The sequence below is a fragment of the Miniopterus natalensis genome, chromosome 21 (assembly GCF_054644295.1).
Source record: "Miniopterus natalensis isolate mMinNat1 chromosome 21, mMinNat1.hap1, whole genome shotgun sequence".
Classification (NCBI taxonomy): Eukaryota; Metazoa; Chordata; class Mammalia; order Chiroptera; family Miniopteridae; genus Miniopterus; species Miniopterus natalensis.
Window position 1 is genome coordinate 5,166,684 of NC_142101.1, and position 25,763 is coordinate 5,192,446.

A 25,763-nucleotide genomic window follows, 5' to 3' on the forward strand; every position below is an offset into this window, starting at 1 on the left:
ATCCTCCTCTGAGGACAATTTTTTCATTGATTCCAGAGAGAGAAGAAGGGAGAGGGGGAGAGAGAAACATTGCTATGAGAGGGAAACACCAACTGGATGCCTCATGCACGAGCCGCGGCCCAGGATCGAACCCACAACCTGGGTATGTGCCCTGAGCAGGAACTGAACCCACGACCCTTAGGTGCATCGGACAACGCTGTCAACACTGAGCCACACCAGCCAGGGTGCCAGTGGCTATTTCTTAACTCAAGCCTCAGCCGAGCTAGGACAGAAAGCCTAGTTGCATAAAGGCGGTTAAACACAAGGCTCTGAAGGCTTTATTTCGTTTTCTGGCAACCTCATTTTCAAAGGTACACTGGTGCAGCGCACAGAATAAAAATGGAGCCATTTTCACAAGGGGGTGTCAGAATCACCTGGAGCATGTTAAAATAGAGAGTCCTAGACTGTAATTCCAACCTACAGAATTAGAATCTCTGGGTGTAGAACATAAGAATTTATGCTTTAAACAAGTACTCAGGTACGCTGTATTAGACTCTGCTTCCCAAAGAGATGCTACCTCAGCTAGGCTTCTAATTAAGTCAAAGACAGCAATTCTGACTGAAGTCACCAAAAAATATACTGGAGACAGGTATTCTATACTGCTAACCCTAGATACAAGGCACATGGTTTTTAAGGATAATGGTTTATTCTGACCAGTAAAAGACACACTATCTGGCCTCAAGAGCCATAAATTATAGATTTTTAAATTTATGACATCGATTTTCTGGCAGATGACAATGAAGTACCATCCTCTAACAAAAATCAATATATTATGGGGGATTAGCCGGTCATGGTGGCAGCTTGGGTAAATGCGGTACTCAACCACATCAAAATTACAACTAGAGAACCACCAATAGAACCGCCTGAAAAAATAGCTGAACAGAAGTCCTACAACTAAGGATAATAAAGAAGCCACATCAAGATGGGTAGGAGGGGTGGAAATGCAGAACAGCTGGTCCTAAAACCATGTGTGTCAGATAAAAGTCAGGCGCTATATCTCCGATCTGGAGGTTCCCCTTGAGGAGCCAAGGATCCCAAGCCCACACTAGGCTCCCAGCCCAGGGTTCCTGTGCCAGAAAGAGAAGTCCCTATAAATTCTGGCTGTGAAAACCAGCAGGGATTGTGGGTGAGTGAGACAGAGGTGGCTGGAGTCCCAGGCATTTCTCTTAAAGGGCCCACACATGGACTTACTCAGACTCACTTGCTCTGAGCTCCAGCGCTGGGGCAGCAGCAACATAGGAGAAAGAACTGAGTTGTCTGGCATTGGGGCAGGAGTTGGAGGGACAGCACTGTCCCCAGAGAGAAGTTCTGGCAGAGGCCATTGTTCATTTGCTGACCCCTCACCCTACCTACAGAGCCAGCATGTGGGCGCCATATCTGAGTCTCCATCAACCTAGCTGACACTGTACCTGCTAATTCCCTGAGACCCTACCCCACCCAATTTGGAGACCACCCTGTAGCTTTTCCACACAAATGACCTGTCTTGGCTCATGCTGCAGACTTTCCTAAAATCTCTCAAACAAGCAGCATCTGGCCTCAGTGTGCTGAGTAGCTCTTGCGAACTGGCCCCAGGCCCAGCACTAGTGGCAGCCAAACTTGGTTCACAGTTTGGCCTCTCCTGGGCACCTCCAAGCCCAGCACAAGTAGCAGCCATTGGCAGATCACTTTATAGCTCATGCTGGGTGTCCTCAGGCAGAGCACAGGTGGCTGCTGACCTTGGCCTGTACCTCCCAGGAGGCCTGAGAGCTACAGCACCCAGTGGACAGCTTCAGACCATGTCAAAGCACCACCACCCAACCACCTCCACAAGTAACACACTCAAGTGGCAGACTCAGCAGGCACCAGAGCCCTGCTGAAGTAAGTTCTGCTCCATGGGGTGGGCCCCTGCACAACTCATCCACCACAGCTGTCGCAGCCAATCCCAGAAGCCAATCAGCCTGGGGGTAAGTACCTCCAAATGAGGTGCCAACAGCAATCAAGGCTCAACTACAACAGGAGGGTGCACACAGCACACCCAGGGCACACCTGGGGTGTCCAACTCAGGTGATTGGGGAAGCTGCAGCACTGGGCCCTACAGGACAACCTACTACATATGGCTACTCTACCAAGTCCAAGAGACATAACAGCTCTACCTAATACATAGAAACAAACACAGGGAGGCAACCAAATTGAGGAGACAAAGAAATGTGTCCTCAGTGAAAGAACAAAACAAAACTCCACAAAAAACTAGACAAAAAGAAGACAAGCAATCTACCTGAGTTCAAAACACTGCTTATCAGGATGCTCAATAAACTTAGGGGAAGAGTAGATGAACTCAGTGAGAACTTCAACAAAGAGACAGGAAACAAAAAAGCAGCCAGAAATGAATACACTAATTGAAATGAAGAACACATTACAGGGAACCAACAGTGGATTAGGTGAAGCAGAGGATCAAATCAGAGATTTGGAAGGTAGGAAAGAAGAAAACACCCAATCACAACAGCAAAAAGAAAAAAGAATCCAAAAACATGAGGATAGTTTAAGGAGCCTCTGAGACAACATCAAGCATACCAACATTCACATCATTGGGGTACCAAAAGGAGAAGAGTGAGAGCATGGAATTGAAAACCTATGTGAAAAAATGATGGTGGAAAACTTCCCCAACCTGGTGAGGGAAACAGACATACAAATCCAGGAAACACAGAGTCCCAAACTAGGTGAACCTTTAACCAGAACCAAGGTTTGACTGCCTGCCGCCATGAAAGCCAAACTTGCTATGGAAGCCAAACTCGTGAGACAGGTGCTGGGGGAAAACTAAAGAGTGCCGGTTAATCAAGTGCCGGTCTTCTGAGAAGATGGGGGACTCTTGTCCAAAGCCCATCTCCCCTCTCAGTGCAGGCAGAGGTTTTTATAAGAGGAGAGGGAAAGCAGAACAGATAGATCAAGAGGAGGGTGTTGAAAAGTTCTCTATGTGCAGCCAGCACAGCCCATTCTGATAAGGATGTCGAAACTGGTCAAGTGATGTTGTGGTGTATGTCATACTGGTGTTCATCACCCTGGCTCTACGTCATCTTGGTTTTAAAGTTGAATGTCAGCAAATCTCCTGGAACTGGGATGACTGAAGGTCAGAGTTTGCATCTTCCCACAGCCAGGCATAGCAGGTAACCAGTGCCAAGAGAGAGCAAAGGGAGTCCCTGAGTAAAATCATGTGGTAGCTGCTAGGGACTCCCAAGTTCTTTCACAGGTCAGTCAGTCAGCCACAGGCAACCTGGGAACCTCTTCCAAAGTCCAGGGACCTTCAGAAGGTGGGGAGCTGGGGGAGGGCTCCTGCTTGATCCTGCCTGGCTAGCCAAAACTGGAACTGGAACCAAGGTTCAGCTGCCTGCCACCACAAAAGCCAAACTCATGAGACAGTTGCTGGAGAAAAAAGGAGAGACTTATTCAAGTGCTGGTCCACACCAAGACACATCATAATTAAAATGCCAAAGGTTAAAGACAAAGAGAATCTTAAAAAATTGCAAGAGAAAAGCAATTAGTTATATACAAAGGAGCTCCCATAAGACTGTCAGCTGATTTCTCAACAGAAACTTTAAAGGCCAGAAAGGACTGGCAAGAAATATTCACAGTGAGAAAAAGCAAGGGCCTACAACCAATATTACTGTACCCAGCAAGGCTATCATTTAGAATCAAAGGACCAGAGACAGCTAGCAGAGCCATGGTCCAGATGGCAGCATATGCCTAGCTCTCTGCCTCTCCCTGTCAGCCAGCCCTAGACAGCCCAAGCCCAGCCCAAGGCCCCAGCAGCAGTGCAGAGGGCAGCCCTAGTAGCAGCACCATGGCTGGGTGAACTGCCTACATTGACAGCCTCATGGCAGACAGAGGCTGTCAGGAGGGAGCCAATGTGGGCTATAAGGATTTGCCCTTTGTCTGGGCCACCATCTCTGGGAAAACCTTACTCAAGATCACACCAGCTAAGTTTGGTGGCCTGGTTGGCAAAGACCAGTCAAGTTTCTTCATGAATGGGCTGACACTTGGGGGACAGAAATGTTGTGACCCATGACTCACTGCTGCAAGATGGGGAATTTACCATGTATCTTCATACCAAGAGCATCGGGGGCACCCCAATCTTCAACATCACTGTCACCATGACTGCAAGACAACAGTTTTGCTAATGGGCAAATAAGGTGTCTACGGCGATATGATCAACAAGAAATGTCATGAAATGATCTCCCATCTTCAGTGTTACCAGTACTAGTCTCACCTTTCCGTTCCCCCCACTACTCCCCACTTCTTTTACACCCCTTTCCTTCCCATACGCACACATACACCATTTTTACTTTGGGGGCCATCACCCTACACCCCTTATTGCTGCCCAAACCACATGAGCTAGGGGCCATGGCTGGATGGAAAACATGTCCTTCTACCCATACCCCTTCCGTGTGTGACTGGAAAAAACTTTTTTTCCTGAATAAAAAAAATGCTTAAAAAAAAAAAGAACCAAAGAACAAGAGTTCATCACCACCAAACAAGTATTATAAGAAATGTTAAAGGGCCTTCCTTAGGAAGAACAACAATGATGATGACAAAAATATGAATAACAAAATGGCAATAAATACATATCAACAATTTAAATACAAATGGATTAAATGCTCCAATCAAAAGACATATGAAGGCTGAATGGATAAAAAAAAAATACCCCTACATATCCTTTCTACAAGAGACTTCAGATTGAAAGACACACACTGATTTAAAGGGATGGAAAAAAATATTTCATAAAAATGGACACAAAGAAAAAACTTATACCAGAAAAAACAGACTTTAAAACAAAGGCTATATAACAAGAAACAAAGAAGAACCCAACAATTTCACTTCTAGGTATTTATCCAAAGAAACGAAAGACACTAAATCGAAAAAACAGATACATCCATGTTCACTGCAGCATTGTTTACAATAGCCAAGACACGGAAGTAACCTAAGTGTCCATCAATAGATGAACGAATAAAGAAGTGGTGCATATATACACAATAGAATATAACTCAGCCATAAAAAATAATGAAATCTTTGCCATCTGCAACATGGATGGACCTAAAGGGTATTGTGCTGAATGAAATAAGTCATAGGAGGACAAATGCCATATGATTTCACTTCTACGTGGAATCTAAAAAACAAAATAAATTAACAAGCAGAACAGAAACAGACTCAACTACGGAAAACAGTTTGATGGCTGCAAGATGGGAGGGGGTTGAGGGATGGGTGAAAAAGATGGAGAGATTAAAAAGTACAAATTTGTAGTTACAGAATAGTCACGGGGATATAAAGTACAGCCTAGACGATATAGTCAATAATACTGTAATAACTATGTATGGTGTCAGATGTGTACTAGATTTACTGGGATGATCACTTAGTAAGTTACATAATGTCTGGTTGCTGGGTTGTACACCTGAAACAATAATATTGTAATTAAAAATTAAAAAATTTAAAGTTTAAAAAAAGAAAGAAAAAGTTCAGGAGATGGATGGTGGTGATGGTTGCACATTTTAAATGTACTTAATACCACAAAGCTGTACACTTAAAGATGGTTAAAATGGCCCGGCTGGCGTGGCTTAGTGGTTTAGTGTTGACCCATGAACCTGAAGATCAAGATTTGATTCCCAGTCAGGGCACATGCCCTGGTGTGGGCTCAGTCCCCAGCAGGGGGCGTGCAGGAGGCAGCCGATCAATGACTTTCATCATTGATGTTTCTCTCTCTCTCTCCTTCTCCCTTCATCTAAAATCAATAAAAACATATTTATTTTAATTTTAAAAAGATGATGGTTAAAATGGTAAAATTTATATTATGTATAATTTACCACAAAGAAATGAAAAGATGTTTTAAAAAGTAACTCTATAATGTGATATATATAAAATACTATGTCATTATATAAAGCCATCCTATATATGTCATCTTATAATATGTCAATATGTTATATTATACCATGTTGTTACAATTAATTCTTCTGTAAAGACAAAGGATAGGGTTAATAAAGTTCCACGGGTTGTTTAAAAAAAAAAAAATCAAAATATTATGATGATTTTCCAAAAGATAGAAATTAAGTGTCCTAAGGAATACTTTTTGAAAATTCACAACAGCAGCAAAAACAATAATCTCTAACATTAAAAAATATCTTACTTCCGCACGGCTGGTGTGGCTCAGTGGTTGAGCATCACAATGTGCACCAAGGGGTCGCCAATTTGATTCCCAGTCACAGCACATGCCCAGGCTATGGGCTTGATCCCCAGTAGGGGGCATGCAGGAGGCAGCCAACTGATGATTTTTTTTTTTTATGACTTCAACGATTTTATTTTTTTAATTTTTAAATTTGTCTTTATTATTGAAAGTATTACAGCTCTTCCCCCTTTTTTCCCCACGGATCCCCTCCACCCCGCATCCACCCCCCCCCCCAGGCGTTCACCACTCTATTGCCTGTGTCCATGGGTTATGCACATATGCATATAAGTTTTTTGAATAATCTCTCCTCACCTACTCCCCCACCCCCACCTTCCCACTGAGATTCATCAGTCTGCTCCATGCTTCTATGTCTCTCGATCTATTTTGTTTCTCAGTCTGTTTTGTTTATTAGATTCCACATAAGAATGAAATCATGCAAAACTGAATCAGGAAGAATCAGAAAACCTGAATAGACCAATAACAACTGATGAAGTCAAAGCAGTAATAAAAAAAACTCCCAACAAACAAAAGCCCTGGTCTGGACAGCTTCACAGAGGAACCTTCTAATTCTTGATGTTGTCTTCCTTTCTGAGGGAGGCCTGCAGTGCTATGAACTTCCCTTAGGACTTGCTTTCACTGTGTCCCATAGATTTTGGGTTGTGTGTTCATTTTCATTTGTTGCCAGGAAGTTTTTGATTTCTTTCTTGATCTTATTGGTAACCCATTCATTGTCTAATAACATGTTATTTAGCCTCCATGTGTTTGAATGTTTTTGAGTTTTTACTGTAGTTGATTCTAATTTCATGCTATGGTGATCTGAGATGCTTGATATGATTTCAATCTTCTTTATGTGGAGATTTGCTACAAGATCATCTATGTTGGCTCATTCTCAATGTATTATTTCAAAACAGGCTATGAAAGAACATTAAAAACTTTGGAATAACAGCAGCAATAAAACACTAACAAAGTACAATCAATAAATGTTATTTTAAAAAACACCTTGGCCTATATAACTGATCATAAATAATTTCCAAAAGCCTACAGTAGGTAAATAAACACTACAAAAGTCTTAAGGTGTTAAACAACTTTTCCTCTTTGGTTGAAAATTAAAAAAAGACTTTCAAACAATAAAAATTAGATACAGATTTTTTTATATAGGATACCAAGAAACTCATATTTAAAATTCATCAGGAAAAAAGCTAGTGTAGAATTGTGATGGCATGAACAGCAGATTGAAAGACCTATAATTTTGAAGAACCATATGATTATTCATTTTAAAAAACGGAACCACTCCACCTTGGAGTGGACTAATCTTCAAGGACTATCACTCAAGAGGTTAATTAGAACAAAGTTTTTCTTTTTTATTCTTTTTTTTTTTTTCAATATATCTTTATTGATTTCAGAGAGAGGAAAGGGGAGGGAGAGAGAGAGACAGAAACATCAGTGATGAGAGAGTCACTGATCGAGCCCACAACCCGGTCATGTGCCCTGACCGGGAATCAAACCCCGATCGCCTGGATCCTAGGTCGACGCTCAACCGCTGAGCCATGCCCGGCCGGGCTAGAACAAAGTTTTTCAATAATCTGATTTATTTATTGGTTTAAAATCTCTATTCACCAAAATGACAATATGAATCAAATTTAAGTGTAAAATGTATACTATTTAATAAGAAAGTGTACTTATTTTTTAGAGATGCATGGTGATTTAGGGATGAAATGCCATAATGTATATAATTTAATTTAAAATCCTTAAGCAAAAAATAAATGAAGCAAATATGGCAAAATGTGAACTGTTAAGTTGAAAACAAATAGATACAGGTGTCCCTTATACCATTCTATTTTTCTGTTTGAGACTTTTTATAATACGTAGAAAAAATACACATGTTCTTAAATCTATTCTACTTCTAAGAATTAATCCTGCAAATATAGCTCTGTCCACTAAAAAGGGCCTAAAAACAATGACCAACCCAGTAGCAATGAGCACATCTAGAGCTCAGATTGTGGCCTCCAAATGTTATTTGCTACTAAAATATTTAAAAAATAATAAGTAAATAGACTCTTAGAGAAAAGGCTGACTGTGATGTAAGGCAAACAATGTCTAACATGACTCTTGCACATCTGATAGCTTTTGTATCATATCAGGAAGGAAACAGTCAAAAACCATCAGGTGACATCAAATATACTCAGGAGCCAATGTGGAGGAATCCCTACTGGCCAAAGATGGGACAGGCTGAACGTCAATGATGATAAGAGCAATGGACCAAAACTTATCAAATATGTTTAAACCCATGACTTATAAACATTTTTAAAAGTTCATTGGTCTTCTAGGGACTCGACTCATGATGATGAAGATCAATCAATAAAAGGAAAGAATCAGACATTTGCCTTTCAATCACCCAGCTGTTTTGGGAACCAAGTAATACAGGGAAGAGTTTCACAATATACGCTACTTGTCTCATCCCAGAAGAATGATAAAAAAAAAAAAAGAAAACCGTTAGAATTTCGTCACTTCACAACCCAAAATGAAATAATGGATGTACGCAACATTCATCAATAGCTGCTAACACCCCCAAACAGATACAACCGGACATTACGCGCTCCCCGGCTGAGATGCCCACCGCCTGCGTGACGGACCACATGCAACCACAGGACAGAAAAGCGTAAGGACACCCGGGGATGCGATCAGAAAAATCCAGGACATGGGAAATCTGACAGACAGACAACACAATTCTCCCAACAACACCACAACTGCAAGGAAGACAAAAAGTAATGCAGAGAATCAACGCAGGAAATCTCATTCCCTGGCGACAGGAGGAAGAAAACGCAGGTAAAATGGGAGTAGGAACGATGAACGGCACCAGAGGAAAACCACGCGCGACTGGAGGGAGACGCCAGCGGCGCGCACCCACGGGCGCAGCGAGGAGCCAGACGACAGGGCGGCGGCGCGCCCCTTCCTCTCTCCGCGCCCGGTCCCCGCGTCCCCTGCTGGGTCGGGACGTCCGCGGGTCCCCCGGAGGCCGCGGCGGGACCCAGACGGGCGCCGCCCCCCGCCGCCCTTGGCGTCTCCCTGGGGTCCCGCCCGGCCCGGGAGGCGCGCGGTCCCGGCCTCTCGGGCTCCTTCCCTCCGCTCGGGCCCCGGCCCCGGCACCTCCACAAGCGACGCTTTAGAGCCGGTCACGCAACTGCCCAGGTGAGCACTGGTTCCTGTGGCTGCTCTAAAACAACACAGGCCACCTGACAGCTCTGAAGGTCAAGTCAGAGGAGGGTCTCGCTGGGCCGCGATGCAGGCGCCGCCGGGGGTGCCCGCTACAGGCTCAGAGGAAAACCCGCGCCCTTTCCCGCTTTAGAGGCGCACAGGTTCCAGGCCGGGCCCCGCCACCTTCACAGCCCGCAGTCACCTCCGCTCACCTCCCACTCGCGCAGTTCTTCCGCCTCCCGATTCTGCTAAGACCCTGGTGCTGCCATTGGGCCCACCTGCGTCACCTCCCTATCTTCCAGTCACTGATGAGCAACCTTAATCCACCTGCCACCCTAATTCTCTTCTGCCACAAGTAACCTAACACAGTGCCCCAGGGTCTGGAGACCCGGGGGGGGGAGGGGGGGGGTAGGGTATCCTGCCCACCACAGCCCATCATCATCTTTACTTCCATCTAAACACTTTTAAGACATAACATTTATTTAAATCCATGTATGATTCTAGCTCAGGAAGTTAAATTTCCAACCACAAGTTGCCAATTGCCAAACATTAGGACTGTTGTATTTCTTTGCTGTTGTCGTTGTATTTCTTTTTAAAGTAATTTTTACATGTTTATTTACAACAGCTAACACTGTGCACCAGTAACTGGTCCAAGTGCTTTAAATACTGAAACTCATTTAGCTGTGGCAACAACACTACAGCAACATTCAGTGCAGTAACCCAGGAGTAATTACTAAATCTGTGTTCAATTTCTCTGCCTCTCTGTACCAATCCCATCAGGTGATCTCTACGAGAAACCCAACAGTATCAGCTGAGGTAAAGTCACGGAGAGAAAGCACGCCCCATATGAGATAGTAAGGAATAAGCGTAAGGCCGCTCCCTCTTTGCACAGTTGTAATTTTCAGGGGGGGGGGGGGAATTGCCTCATGATACATATATGAAAAATGTGTCAAACTCACAGGCAACTTAATGAATTAAAATAGCAAGCACGACCTCATGTTCGCTAAACTACTGTTAAGTTGCTTCCAACTGTATTACTGTACTTGCGCTGCACCCCTCCAGTCTGCCTTTAGGAGCTGAGCTTATTTCCTTCAGCTGCTGCGAATGCTGGTTTTAGTAGGTTAGCCTTCCACTGTGGCCCCTTTCAGAATTGTCTGCACTGGAAAAATCACCTTGCTCAAGGGCACACCCCCTTCCTAGGGCAACCTAATGACAGATCACCACAAAGGTGTAAATGCCCAGGCCTCATCTCAACTAAGAAAGACAAGGCTTCAGAGTGCCCCACAGGGTCAGATGCACCTTTGACCAGATCCCATCACAGCCCAACTTCTCCCTCCACCCAATCCTGCTCCCTTTCCTTCCATTAGGATTGATCCCAAGGGTACTCTTAATAAACTTTCTGAACACTAAACTTCCTGAATGTAAATCTCCATCTGAATCAGCTTCCCAGAGAACTGAGGTATTGGACATTTCCAAGTACTGGACATTGATCCACTACTTTCAGACAGCAATTTGGCAACATACATCAAGAACCTTAAAATATTCATATTTTTGAGACGCAATAGGGTGGAAAGGACACGAACTCTGAAGCACAGCTTTGCTATATGAAAGCTTTGAGACCTGAGTCTTGCTCTCATCTATTAAAAAAAATGGGACTGCCCTGGCTGGCATGGCTCCAAGGTTAGACCATTGGCCTGTGCACCAAAGGGTCACAGGTTCAATTCCCAGTCAAGGGTTGCAGGTTCCATCCTGGCTCAGGGCACGTGCGGGAAGCAACCAACTGATGTGTCCTCTCACATTGATGTTTCTCTCTCCCTCTTTCTCCCTCTCCCTTTTATCCCTCCCTTTCACTCTCTCAAAAAAAAAATCAATGGAAAAAATATCCTCTGAGGAGGATTAACAACAACAAAAGTGGGACTAACAGAGTCTGTATTTTAGAGGTGTTACAACGTTCAAAGTAGAGAGCATAAGTGAAAGCACCTGGCACACAGTGATTGCTTAATTAGCAATTAAGGTTGCTAATCAGCTGACTTAAGGTTAAATGCTACTTTCTCTTTCAATTTATGAATAATCCCAGTCACACAAGGAAAAATGCCCTCTCCATATTAAGTATGTTTAAGTAGGAAAGGCTGAAGGCCATCCTAGTTTCAGAGTGCCCCACGGGGTCAGGTAAAAGACTTCCACAGTAACTTTAGGTCCATGAAGGCAGAGGCCCATCTAGTTCAGTGGTTCTCAAACCTTAGTGAGTATCAGAATCCCCCAAAGGGCTTCTTAAAACACAGATTGTTGGGCTCCCCCTCCAGAGTTTTTGGTTCAGTAGTCCTGGAGTGAGGCCTAAGAATTTGCATTTCTAACAAGTAACCAAGTGATGCTGATACTGGTCAGGGACCTTGCTTTGAGACCCTCTGACCTAAGTATGTCACTGAATCTCCCTGAACCGATTCAGAACAGTTCCTAATATATAGAAGATACAGCCAGTTCCTAATATATAGAAGATACTCAAATATTTACTGTTATTTACAAAAGTATAAAACTAGAAATTACAAGAAAACCAGCAAAAGAATGAAAGGCAACCTACTCAATGGGAGAAAATATATGCAAATCATGTATTTGACAAGGAGTTAATACCCAAAATATATAAAGAACTCATACAAATCTACAGCAAAAACTCCCAAACAATCTAATTAAAAAATGGGCAGAGGGTCCAAACAGATATCTTTCCAAAGAAGAAATACAGATGGCCAAAAGGTACATGAACAGGTGCTCAACATCACTAATAATCAGGGAGATACAAATCCAAACCACAATGAGATTTCACCTCACACCTGTCAGAATGGCTAGTATCAAAAAGGCAAGAAATGACAAGTGCTGGTGAGGATGTGGAGTAAAGGGCTCATGTACTGTCGGTGGCACATGGGAGTATGTACAGTCATGCACAGTAGCCGAGACATGGGAGTACTGAAGCATCCACCAACAGAGGACTGACAGAAAGCACGTGGTATATACACACACAACGTAAACTAACAGCTATAAAAAGGAAGGCTATCTTGCCACTTTTGACAACATGGATAGACCTTGAAAGCAGTATGCTAAGTGAAATAAGTCAGACAGAGAGACAAATACCATGTAATTCACTTACAGGTGGAATCTTAAAAAAGAACTCATAGATACAGAGAACAGATTGGTGGTTGCCAGAGGCAGAGTTTGGGGGGTTCGGGGTGGAAGAAATGCATGAAATGCATGAAGGGATTCAAAAGGTGTAGTCTTCCAGTTTTAATTCACAGCAAGGAGACTACAGTTAGTAATGGGGATGTAATGCACAGTGTGGTCACTACAGTTAATACTACTGTATTGTATACTTGCAGGGAGCTAATAAAGTAGATCTTAAAAGTTCTTATCACAAGAAAAAAATCTGTAACAATATATCATGATGGATGTTAACCAGACTTACTGTGGTGATCACATCACAATATATACAAATATCGAATCATTATGTTGTACACCTGAAACCAATATCTCAATTAAAAAAATACAAGTAGAATGATACTGTAGAAACACAAATAAATATATTCCAAATAATAAGTGAAAAAAAAGGTAACACGAAATTGTATTTATAGCAATTTAAACTACATTAAATACATATAGATACACATGGATTAATGAAAAAAGATATTTCATAAATTACTTAGTTTTTGAGTTTAGGATTATGATAATTCAAGATTTTTTTTGTTTTTATTTCTCTTTTCCCCCATTGACCCCCTCCACCTCAACCCCACCCCCCCAAGACATTTTTGTTATTTAAAGTTTACTCAGAAGATATTTTAAGGTGGAATTAATATGAAATAGCAACACTAAATAATTAAATTGTGTAAGTAAATAAAACCATAGATACCACAGGATATTGTCATCAAATAAAACTGTATATAGGAGGCATCATTAAGTTGGTTATTAGTTTCCTCAAAATTGGCTTAATACAGCACTATTGAAAAGCCTACACAGAAACACGAAATTACTAAATACACACAAGTCATACATTACCCGCCACAGGAGGGACAGGGCCATAAAAGCGCACTGTTGCACGCTCTCCATTAACTGCAACCCTTTGACCAATGACATCTGATGTCAACGTGTCATTCATCATAATACAGCCAGAATCCAAAATATGAGATCTAGGAAGAAAAGTACAACATTGACAAGAACTTATTAAAATTCTTTTAAATAAATGGTTTCAAACTTCATGTAGATATTCATGATGTCAATGCTGCTGACCAATTTAGTGTTCAAACTTTGGTGAGGAGAACCTAATAGTTTTATGTACCATACTCTGGTCATTTGATTTGACTTTACGAACAATATTTGGATAATCTGATGTATTTTTTAAATCTTGTTTAACTCCAGTTAGCTCACATCACGTGACTTGTGAATTCTGTCACTTACTGGAGGGGTGGGAAGGACAGAGAAGAGAGAAAGTGACGGAGAAAAGGGAGTGGAGCCCTGGCCGGGTGGCTCAGTTGGGTGGGCGCTGTCCCATACACCGAAGGGCTGAGGATTTGATTCCGGGTCAGGGTATGTGCGTGAGGCAACCAGTGGATGTCTCTTTCTCTCTCTCTCCCTCTTCCTTCCTCTAGAGTCAATGAAAAAGCACATCCTTGGGCGAGGATTTAAAAAAGGGAGGGGGAGAGGGAGGAAATCGGCAACATGCACAGTGTTCTCTCCTCAGGAGGGAAACACAAGTCCACAGATATGGGAAGCAACACATATGATGAACAATGATAAAAAATTAAACTAATAAAAACACAGAACCTTAAAAATAAAGAGGCCTTAAAAGGAGCCTGAGAGAAAAGCACCACCTGTCTAGGACTGATAACTAGATCCAAGGCCCACGTCACGGGAAAGCAAAAGACTGAGTCAGCTGCAGTCCAGACAGTGGGAAACTCCACGGGACAAACAAGTTGGTTTCTTCAACAAATGAGATGCAGAAGAAAAACAAACAGGTGGAGAGACATCAAAGAGGTTAAAAGAAACTTGAGATACATCAACCAATTGCAACATAGGGACTTTATTTGGATTATAATTTTTTAGACTGTAATTTTTTAAAAAGAGAAGTGAGAAAATTTTAAATTTGAACAAAATTAGATATTGAATGATATATTAAACAACAGTGGTTTCCAGTAAGGCTAATAAAAAAAAATTATTTTGTAAAAAAAAGGAAAGAATAATTGTTAAATTTTTAGCATTATAACCAAATAGTATAACGCTTATAATTTTTTAAAGCCTTTAAAAAATCTTTTAAATACACATTAAAATATTCACAGGTATTTTAGGACTGTATTTTAGATATATCATGCCAGTGGCAGTATAGGCAATACATTGAAAGGACGTAAGAAACACAGTGGCCACTTAGGGAAATGTTGCTGTAATTCAGCCAAGGCATTGGCCTCCATCTACTCACTCAACACACTGAGCACTGACTGCACGCTAGCTACAGTGCTGGGACTCACACCATAGGAACCATACATATATGATTCCTGCCTCTGCTTACAGCCCAGTGCCAGGTAGACCTGAGAGAAGAGTGTAGGTTTCAGAGAAAGTTAAGAGCTAGAATAAACAGGGTTTGGTGATTAAATGGATAGAAATGATGAAATGGGCCTGGCCGGTGTGGCTTAATGGTTGAGCATCAACCCATGAACCAGGAGGCCAGGGCTCAATTCCTGGTCAAGGCATGTGCCCAGGTTGCAGGCTCGATCCCCAGTAGAGGGCCTGCAGAAGGCAGCTAATCCATGACTCTCATCATTAATGTGTCTATCTCTCTCTCCCTCTTCCTTCCTCTATTTGAAGTCAATAAAAACATTTTAAAAAAAGAAAGAAATGATAAAATGGAAGACCAGGAAGACTCAGTATTTTGTTTTGGGTAGATGGTGGTGCCAAACACTGCAATGAGAAATATAAGGGGAGGCTTGAGTTGGGGAGGGAAGACCCTGAGTTAGGAGGTGTCTATAGAATGTCACGATGGATGTAGATCTCTAGTTCAAAAGGCATGTTTTTACTAGACATGTATACTTGGGAGCCATTCACACAATTTATAACTGATACTATGAAAGTAGATGAGATCAAAAGTGTATCATATCAGGTGGACAGAAAAGAGGGTTGATGACAGGGCCCTGGGGAAATAGAATATTTAAAAGGGAGATGGCCCTGGCCAGGTAGCTCAGTTGGTTAGAGCATCGTACCGATACACCAAGGTTCCAGGTTCAAACCCTGGTCAGGACACACACAAGAAGCAACCAATGAATGCACAAATAAGTGGAACAACAAATCAATGCCTCTCTCTCTCTCCCTCTCCCTCTCGCAAATCAATCAATAAAAAAAAAGAAAATTTAAGGGAGAGGAAGAAACCCCTAGAAGAATTAGAGGAGGAAAGCTGGAAACAATAAAAGAAAACCAGAGTCGGTGTCTTGGAATCTAAGGGTAGTGAGAACAATTGAGTAACAGTATCAGAGGCTGCAGAGGCCACAGAGATCCTGCAAGAGGAGAGGAGGGCTTGTAAATCTCCTGTTCTGTGCTAGTGAGCTTTGTCTAAGTGAAACTTGGTTTCAATTATAAAACCTTAGCAATGTTATAGCAAAAGGATTTTGAAATGACCACAAATTACAGTACTATCAAACAAAATACTTTTCTATTTTAATAATATTACCACATAAAATATGTACAAAATAAGAAAAGCATACACTGCCAATTAAATCATCTTGGGTTAAAGTCACATTCCCGATAACACCTACATTCCACCAGCACGTAGACAGCTGAAGTCTCTGGTATTATTACTTCTCTACCTTTGTTATCTTTTTTAAATGAAATAGAGATTTCATCTGTTACTGGAGTTGTCTGTTTCCACACAAAAGAATAATCTGAGCATTTTATATCTCTTGTCGAGTTTCCGTATTGGGTTCTCTCAATCTGGTTCTTCAGCTTCTCGTAAAAACATTTCCCCCAATTCCTATGAGAAGACCCGTCTCAAAATGGGGCTGAATTTTGACGAAAACAGGGCAGTCAGGAAGGGGCCTCAACCTGCCTAATTTTGAAAAGCAAAAGACAAATAGTCAAAAACAGTTCCGATGAGCCCTGGTGCTGCTCAGTTGGGCAATGAACCATGCACTGAAGGGTTCCCGGTTCAATTCCCAGTCAGGGTACATGCCTCGGTTGTGGTTTTGATCCCTGGTATGGGACATGCACGAGGCAGCTGATCTATGTATAGCTCTCATATCAATGTTTCTCTCTCTCTCTGCCCCTCTCCCTGGCTCTCTCGCGAAAATAATCAATAAAAAATATTTTTAGCCCAGCCATCGTGGCTCAGCAATTGAACTAGAGTGTGCAGGGGTTATGCAAATCCAGAAACTCACAACCAGGTCCCGCTGTCTGCAGGGCCCCACCTTAGAGCTCAGGCCAACAGTGAGAATGTCTTGGTGAGAAGTTCGGGGCAGTGGTGAACTGGTGAGCCAGGAAACCAAGTGGCACAACAGCAGAAATGAGGGGTGAAGACACTAGGAAGTCATTCTCATTATTCCTTACTCCTTAGTATGGGTAAGGAATTCATGAATTATAAAGTTCCTTCCCCTGCTGGGTCCTACTTGACCTCTAGTAACAATTCTTTTCTGTCTTTTGTTTGTTTTAAATGTCTTTATTGATTTCAGAGACAGGAAGGGAGAGGGAGAGAGACAGGAACATCAATGATGAGTCATTGATTGGCTGCCTCCTATATGCCCCCCTCCCCCCCCACTGGGGATCAAGACTGAAACCCGGGCATGTGACCTGACAGGGAATCGAACGGCAATCTCCTGGATCATAGGTCAATGCTTAACCACTGGGCCATGCCAGCCGGGCAACAATTCTTTTCATTTCCACCTGTATGCTGGGCCCATAGGACTTTAGATCATTAGGTACAGATGTCTAAGGTCAGTAATTAATTGGCTCCGCATCAAGTTGATATTTTTGATAACCCTGTCTAGTCTCTTAACCCTTCTAATGACTTGTTTTCTGATACTGTGATCCTCTGTGAGGATCTAGAAACCAACTCTATCTTGGTACCAAAGACCATACCCTCTCCCTCTGGCCAGTCACCCAGTGAGTCACTGTAGCCCGTTGTTAGACCCACTGGATGCTACTTACTGGCCTACCCTAGACGTCCACTGCCTGTTGCTAACACCACCACTTGGATCACCCCCAACCCAGCCCCTCCTCCTATTTTAGTGCTTAGTCAAACCGTCCTGAAGTCAGCTGCCCACCTAATTATGTTTTCTCTAGTTGTCTGCACTGGGCCCTCTCCTGGTCACCTGAACGTGAGTGGCATGTCACTGTTCTCGGCTAGGTTTATCCAGGTGCCAATCAAGCCTTGGTTAGGATGAATGCCTTTTATTTAAATACACTTGCTCACTAACTAATGAAGATAGCCCATTTAATTTTCTGGTGACTCTACTTGTCAGATAATAACTCTTTAAGAGGAGATGAAATATACCTCCTGTTTTCACCTTGATTTTACTCTGCCCTCTGCAGCCATAGAGAATCAAACTCTACCTGTCCCAGCTGACACTTACTATTTAACCACTGAATTATTACTTCTCTTTCCTCTTCCTGCCCCCACCTCCCAGAACTCTTTCCCCAGTGAACATCTGAGTTCCAAGTTCCCCTCCATAAGTCATTTACAGATCCTTTTCTTAAAATACAATACCTAAAACTGAAAACTATATTCCAAGTGTGACTTGACCTATATATGGTTTCAATGGCCTGAACATAATTTTCCTATTAGTGCAGCATAACATTCATTCTCTTTTGCCCCTGTTCATGGGAAAGGCTATTGCCTACTATGAAGACTGCAATGAAATAAACTCCATAGCCATTTTTGAGTCGCTATAACCTTCTGATCATAAAATTAAAATGTTTAAATTTCACTATAATTACATTACCCATAAAAGAGTTTTCAATAGTTTTAAATGCCCTTTCAATTTTCATTAACATGTAAATAGAATTTTATTGCAACAGGTATCTAATTTCTGTTCTACTTCCTTTATTAACAGTCTATAAACATTTTTCTATACAGCCACAGAATCATCATTTTAATCACTTTAATGTTGACATATGGATACCACAATTTACTTAATCATTTCTCTATTGTTATATGTTTTCATTTCTTACTATCCCAAAGAAAACAGTTAATAACAGCTTTCATTTTAAAATTATTACTGTCCTTTGAAGTACAGATCTTGGAAAAATTCTTGAGACAGTTATTCAAAGTAAATAAATATGTTTAAGATTGAAGAAAGCCATGACCAAATTATTCATCAAAAAAAAAAGTTATTTATTGACAGTAACACCAAGAGAAAACCTTCTGTTTACTTGTTTCTACAAAGTGTTACAAACTCCCATCAAGAGCTTTCCAACTGGGTCTTCTCTATCCTGCATTTAGACAGCTAATTTTTGAGACAGGACTTAATACATTATAATATTACGTATAAATGTAGGACTTCACATTTACATATTAAATATCCAATAACCCAACATATTAACTATCCCTCTCGGCTTTGTCCTGTGCAATTTTGTTAAAAATGAAGACAAAAAAAAGAATACATAAGACAGTGACCAAAGACAGAAACCCATAAAAGCTGTGGGTAAAACTTCTTAGTTACAAGACCTCCTATTATCCAGCTCACATTCAAAAATATCACGAACTTTGCAAAATGCTTCACTGAAATCAAAATACACTGCCAGTCAGGGATATGCTCTGTCAATCCAATCCCACAAAGGGGGTGGGGTAAGAGAAGGGAGACCCACTTTTAAACTTATACACCTCGCCCAGCCGGGCATGGCTCAGGGGTTGAGTGTTGACCTAGGATCCAGGCGATCAGGGTCCGATTCCCGGTCAGGGCACATGCCCGGGATGCGGGCTTGATCCCTAGTTGGGGGCGTGCAGGAGGCAGCCGATCAATGACTCTCTCATCACTGATGTTTCTCTCTCTCTCTCTCCCTCTCCTTTCTTCTCTCTGAAATCAATAAAGATATATTTTTAAAAAATAAATAAAAATAAACTTATACACCTCAAAGTTGTATGAATATTTTTGGAACAGGTAATTATTTTTTCTATTAACAATACTGAGGCAGAAAAGGAGAATGACGAAGGGGAGGAAATAATGCACTGAATGCTCCCTAGGAAGCTCCCTGGCTCACCAGGAAACCACAACCCAGAGCAGGAGGTGAATTTTGCAAAACTGACTGAACTCTTCCCAGCTCCTGAGATTACTACCTCCTAAGTGTACACAAACATCTTTCTTAGAAATTATAACTTCCTCGCCCTGGCTGGGTGGCTCAGGTGGTTGGAGCATCGCCTGTACACCAAAAGGTCGCTGGTTCCATTCCCGGTCAGGGCACATACCCAGGTTTCAGGTTCCATCCAGGTCGGGGTTCAAACCAGAGGCAACCGATGGATGTTTCTCTCTCACATCTCTCTCACCCCCTTCGTCTCTCTCTCTAAAAGTCATTAAAAACATATCATCAGGTGAAGATTTTTAAAAAAAAGAAAATAACCTCCCTTGTTCATTGCTCTTCAAAGATTATGAACAAAAATGTTTGCAACCCAGCTGGCATGGCTCAGCAGTTGAGCATCAACCTATGATCCAGGAGATGGGGGTTTGATTCCCGGTCAGGCCACATGCCCGGGTTGTGGGCTGGATCCCCTGTCGGGGGCCTGCAGGAGGCAGCCGATCAATGACTCTCTCATCATTGATGTTTCTGTCTCAACTCCCTTCCTCTCTCTAAAATCAATAAAGACATATTTTAAAAAAAAATGTTTGTAATCCTATTGGTGAGTCCTTTCATAAACTACTGGATATAATTTCTCTGGGAATGGAAACTATTTTATTATTTTTTTAATTCTCACCTGAGGATATTTTTTTCCACTGCTTTTCAGAGAGAGAGAGAGAAAGAGAGAGAGAGAGAGATGGATTGGTTGCCGGCAACCAAAGGGTACCTTGGCCAGGATCAAACCTGCGACCCTTCAGTCTGAGGGCCGATGCTCTAACCACTGAGCCAAACCAGCTAGGGCTGGAAACTATTTTAAAACGGTCAAATATTATCCTACCTCTTTTTGTCTTCAAAGTGTTTTTAACTAGATTTTTTTTTTTTTTTGACAAATCAGGAACCTTCTCCATAGAAAAGGCAAAAGATAAGAAATTTAAGCAATCTGTCATTTTTCTGTCATCTGTTACACTACTTTTAAAATATATTTTAAAAATATGAATCAAATGTGAAAAATATTAACACTTATGAAATAAAGGCCATGAGTATGTGGGTGCTCATTATACTTTTCTCTCCATTTTTCTAGGTTTGAAAATGTTCAGGATTAAAGGTAAAATAAATATATTACTACGCCCAAGTAGTAGACTTTCTTGTCTACGTTTTAGTCTAAATCAATCCTAAGGGCTTCTTTTGTCTTTGTTTTTTTTTCATGATTTTGAGGCTCGGCCGTACTAATAATATTCCTGAGGTCTGTTATGTGGCTAGATGTCATTGGTAAGAGCCTGCATCTTGTCCATGTCAGTAACCCCGTGTATTTTTCTATGAGTATCTCTCTCACTTAATTTTTAAAATTGATGATACTCAAAAATATAAAAGGGACACACTGAAGCTTCCTTCCACTCCTGATGGTCATCTCTTCCCACCGGCAACAACTTTATTAGCATCTCATACACACTTCCATGCATATTCTATGCTTCTATGAGCAAATATATTTTTTCTTTCTATAAATGGTAGCATACTATATATGTGGTCCTATTCCTTACATTTTCATTCAATAATATAACCTAGAGATTTAACCACAGCCATGTCATGAGCTTTTAAATTTTTTATGGCTGCATAATACAGGGTGGGGCAAAAGTAGGTTTACAATGGTGAGTACTTGAGAGTTTATTCTTTTTTTTTTAAATATATCTTTATTGATTTCAGAGAGAGGAATGGAGAGGGAGAGAGAGAGATAGAAACATCAATGATGAGAGAGTCATTGATCAAGCCCGCAACCGGGCATGTGCCCTGACCGGGAATCGAACCCTGATCGCCTGGATCCTAGGTCAACCCTCAACCGCTGAGCCACGCCCGGCCGGGGAAGTGAGTTTATTCTTGAATTTATTATTTTTCATATGAACAACTGTAAACCTGCTTTTGCCCCACCCTGTATTTGTATAGGTAAACCATAATTTATTTAACCAGTCCTCAAATTGACAGTGTACTCCAAAGTTTTGCTACTACAAACAATAGTGGAAGGATTAAGCCTGTAAGTTTATATTTTGTGTGAAACTATCTACAGGAAACAGTCTCAAAACAGGCATTGCTGAGTCAAGGGGGACATGCATTTTTAATTCTGATAGCTAATGACAAATGTTCCTCTGCAGTGGCTCAACCGATTTATAGTCCCATCAACAACAGTATATAAGCCCCTGGAACATCACAACCCTGTCCGTCACAGAATATTAACTAACTCTTGGTTATCTGTCAGTTCGATAAGTGAATTATGTATTTCATTTGTGTTCCCTTTATGAGGGAGGCTGAGCTTGTATCCGCTTTGATTTCCTCTTCTGTGAACTACCTGTTCACACCCTTCACTCACTTTCCTATTTGTCTATTAATCTTTTTCTTAATGATTTTAAAAGCTGAATGGTTTCTGGTGTTGTCTTAACAATGGGACTACATAATTCCTGAAATAAAATAATTTTAAAAGAACTGAAAGAGGCACACAAGCATTGCAGTATCATTCACAAATGTCCACTGATGCAACCCAAGTGTCCACTGATGAATGAACAAACAAAAGGTGGTCTATCCATACACTGGAATATTATTCAGCCTTAAAAAGGAAGGAAATTCCGCCACATGCTACAACACAGATCAACTTTGAGGACATTATGCCAGTCATGGAAGGACAAGCACTATGATTCCATTTGAAAAATGTACCAGAAGAGTCAAATTCATGAGTCAGAAAGTAGAAAGGTGGTTGCCAGAGGCCGGGGGGGAAACAGGAGTTGTTTAATGGTTATGGTGTTTTGTAAAATGCAGGTCTGGAGATGGACGGTGATGATGGTCGCACAATGTGAATGTACTTAACCCTATGAACTGTATACTTAAACGCGGTTAAGCTGCTGCGCCGGCCGCTGTGGCTCAGGTGGCTGGGCCAGGGTTACTGAAAGGTTGCTGGTTGGATTCCCGGTCAGGGAATGTGCTCAGGTCGCAGATTTGACCTCTGGTAGGGGGACGTGCAGAAGACAGTCAATCGATGTTATGCTCTCATGTCAATGTTTCTCTCTTCTCCCTTCCTCCCTCTCTCTCTAAAAATCAATAAACTATTCTGTAAAAAAAGATGGTTAAGACAGTGAATTTTGCCCGGCCAGGCGTGACTCAGCGGTTGAGCATTGACCTAGGATCCAGGAGATTGGGGTTCGATTCCTGGTCAGGGCACAAGCCCGGGTTGCGGGCTAGGCAGCTGATCAGTGACTCTCTCATCATTGATGTTTCTCTCTCTCTCCCTCCTTTCCTCTCTCTGAAATCAATAAAGATATGTTAAAAAAAAAAAAAAAAAAGACGGTGAATTTTATGTTATCTGTATTTTACCACAATTTAAAAAATAACTTGAAATTTAATTCCCAATATTTTAGGTTTTATAGAGCTGTTATTTGCTTCAGCTTTAACTGGGACATTGAATGATTAAGAGCATGGCATTTCATCTCCGCATTTCAAAATATATTTTCCTAATGCCCAAGGAAGCATCTGACCACATTCAACATCATACTTGCTGGGAAGACTCTCAAGAACAGTCTTTTCCTACAGAACTTCAGGCTCTTCCACTTCACCTGTTTCTTCCTCCTTGATGAGAATCCAAAGAAATCTTTCCTCTCATTCTGTTTCTTCCAGGTACATACACGGTCAAAAAACCCGAAAGAATGGCCCCTAGCAGAATTTGACATCTGTGATCTTCCATCACGACTTATTTTTGTGCGGCTTTTATAATCTGTATTAGGAAAGCAACAACTCTCCCCTTATCAGATTATCAACAGCATCACCGAGGGATCTCATCCACTTGTTACTCTTTTTATCCCTTGCGCTTTCCACCCCAGTGGCTCTATGCTTGGCTCCAAACATGTCTTCCTGGTATACACTCTTCATCTCTCATATGGCTGTGAACAGATAAATGTTTCCATTCCAGTGATGAGCCTATTCCAGCACATTTTAATGATATTCCTGTTACTGTATATAACTTCCTGGAATGGAGACTTGAGACCACAAGTTCAGTTACTGTGTTTTTGCCACAGCATCTCTTCCTAAAGTCTTTTGGCTACTTCCTCCAGTACTTTGGTTATATATCACTTTTTCTCCTCAATAGCATCCAATCTTAACAGTTTCATTAGCAATTTTTCCCTCTTTATAAAAGTTTAGTGTCCATTTTTCTCAAACCTACTGAATTTCTTGATTCCTATTAGAATCTATTTTCCCAATTCCAAGGTGAGGCTGAATACTTTAGAGTGAAGCTGATCATTACCTGGGAAGACAAGATAGAAGGAGTTCGGCCAGGACCTGAGTTATTATATACGCTTTTTAGGAAAAAAGATCAGAGGAACTATACCTCAGTGGTTAAGTCATGACTACCAGAAATTCAGATAGAGGGAGGTCAAGCTTAATACCTGGTATCAATGGATTCAAGAAAACACAGACGGCTCTCCCAAAGAGCAGGAAGGGCACAATAATGGACAGTCCAAGCAGATGTTTCTCAGAAACCCAAAGGCTGCATCTAGGAAGCCTGGTCAAAGAAACATAGCACAGGTCACGAGACTGGGGATCAGAGGAAACTAATGGAAGCAGAGCAGGATGTCATTTTCAACAGGAAGTTGAAGAACTAGGCTGATTACCTGTACAGAGTACCTAAGTGAGGTGTTCTTTCCCCAAGGTCCATGGGCTTTCAAGCTATCTTCTAACTGAAGATTTTCAATAATTTTTTAAAAAATACGGAACACTTCATGAATTTGCGTGTATCTTTGCACAGGGGCCATGCTAATCTTCTCTGTATCGTTCCAATTTTAGTATACGTACTGCCAAAGTGAGCATGATTTTCACTAATTTCTAACTGAAATTTAGCATTTTCCTAAATTATGAACATAGGCAAAAAACCAGTGGAACTAGCAGCACTTGTGATCACAAATATTTTACATCACATTACAGCTATTACAGATCTCAAAATATACTTTACATTCATCACTATTTCACAGTTACAATATTTATTAGACCTGCCACCAGATTTTGTCATTTAATATATTAATAAACACATACTATTCCATTATAATTTTTAAAATTCTCACCCAAGGGTATGTTTATTGATTTTAAAGAGGAAGGGAGAAAGAGAGAAATGTGTTGCCTCCTGTATGTGCCCCAACTAGAAATCGAACCCACAACCTAGGTATGTGCTCTGACCAGGAATCGAACCTGCAACCTCTTGGTGTACAGAATGACACCTCCAATCAACTACATCAAGCAGCCAGGGCTGTTACAATTTTTAAAGTATTTTGATAACTTTATTTCACATAAGTGATTTCATTTGAAATCCTATGTATTCTCTGTATTTAAAAACATTAAGAAGGAGTTCACATGCTTCATCAGACTGCTAACAGGGTCTTCATCTTAAAGAATCAATTAAGAAAATTGGAGGACGTAAGAATTTGGTGATGAGTCTCCAGCATCAACAACAAAGCAAATTACTGAAACAAAATTACATGGTACTTTACAAAGTACTTTTGTTCTCCTTATCTTAATTGTGTAATATTCATTCAAAATTTTAACAATTTAATTCCTCTAAAAATAACTGTTATTTTTAAAAATGGAAGACTCTTAATTTAGGAAAGACACCTGAACAAAAAGAGTTCTACCTGTACTACTGAAATGGTTTTCACCTATTTCTTCATTTTAGCCCAGCATCTTCCCCTTTTGGGAAGTGCACTTTCTCTGCTTGGTGGGCTGCCACTCACCTACCACAGGAATGGACACATGACCCCTCACCTCCATTTCCTTGCATCCAGCACTGGTCCGAGTGTGAAAATCCTAACCAAAGCAGAGCCAATCTTTTATGAAATGACATTAGCATTTGAAGAGAGGGTCCATTTCTTTCTTTCCCAAGACCTTAAAACAAAGGAACCACTTAAACCTGGAATAGCTTAGGGGCACCTTTGCCACTACAGTAGTACCTCGGTTTCTGACCATCTTGGTTGACGAACATTTCGGGTTACGAACGCCGTAAACCCAAAACGAAATGCTTCGGTCTTCGAAA

At 41.4% G+C, this 25,763-nt stretch overlaps 1 protein-coding gene, 1 non-coding gene and 1 pseudogene across 5 annotated transcripts in view; 1 reads left to right on the plus strand and 2 right to left on the minus strand.

Moving 5' to 3' along the window:
* TBCE (tubulin folding cofactor E) overlaps positions 1–25,763 on the minus strand; it is a 70,983-nt gene that overhangs the window by 40,707 nt on the left and 4,513 nt on the right. For 2 of the 4 annotated variants that reach the window (XM_016199857.2, XM_016199856.2), the window contains exon 2: positions 13,460–13,590. In XM_016199857.2, coding sequence (XP_016055343.2) covers positions 13,460–13,562 — 103 coding nt within the window. In that variant the 5' untranslated portion in view covers positions 13,563–13,590. Of the gene's footprint in view, positions 1–13,459; positions 13,591–24,129; positions 24,246–25,763 lie in introns of those variants that run through there. The other 2 variants (XM_087829068.1, XM_016199860.2) reach the window with 2 other exon arrangements.
* On the plus strand, positions 3,854–4,273 carry LOC107527197 (profilin-1 pseudogene; annotated as a pseudogene).
* Positions 24,445–24,550, minus strand: LOC148090741 (U6 spliceosomal RNA). The gene has a single exon (XR_015716328.1). It is a non-coding gene; the product is annotated as a U6 spliceosomal RNA (small nuclear RNA).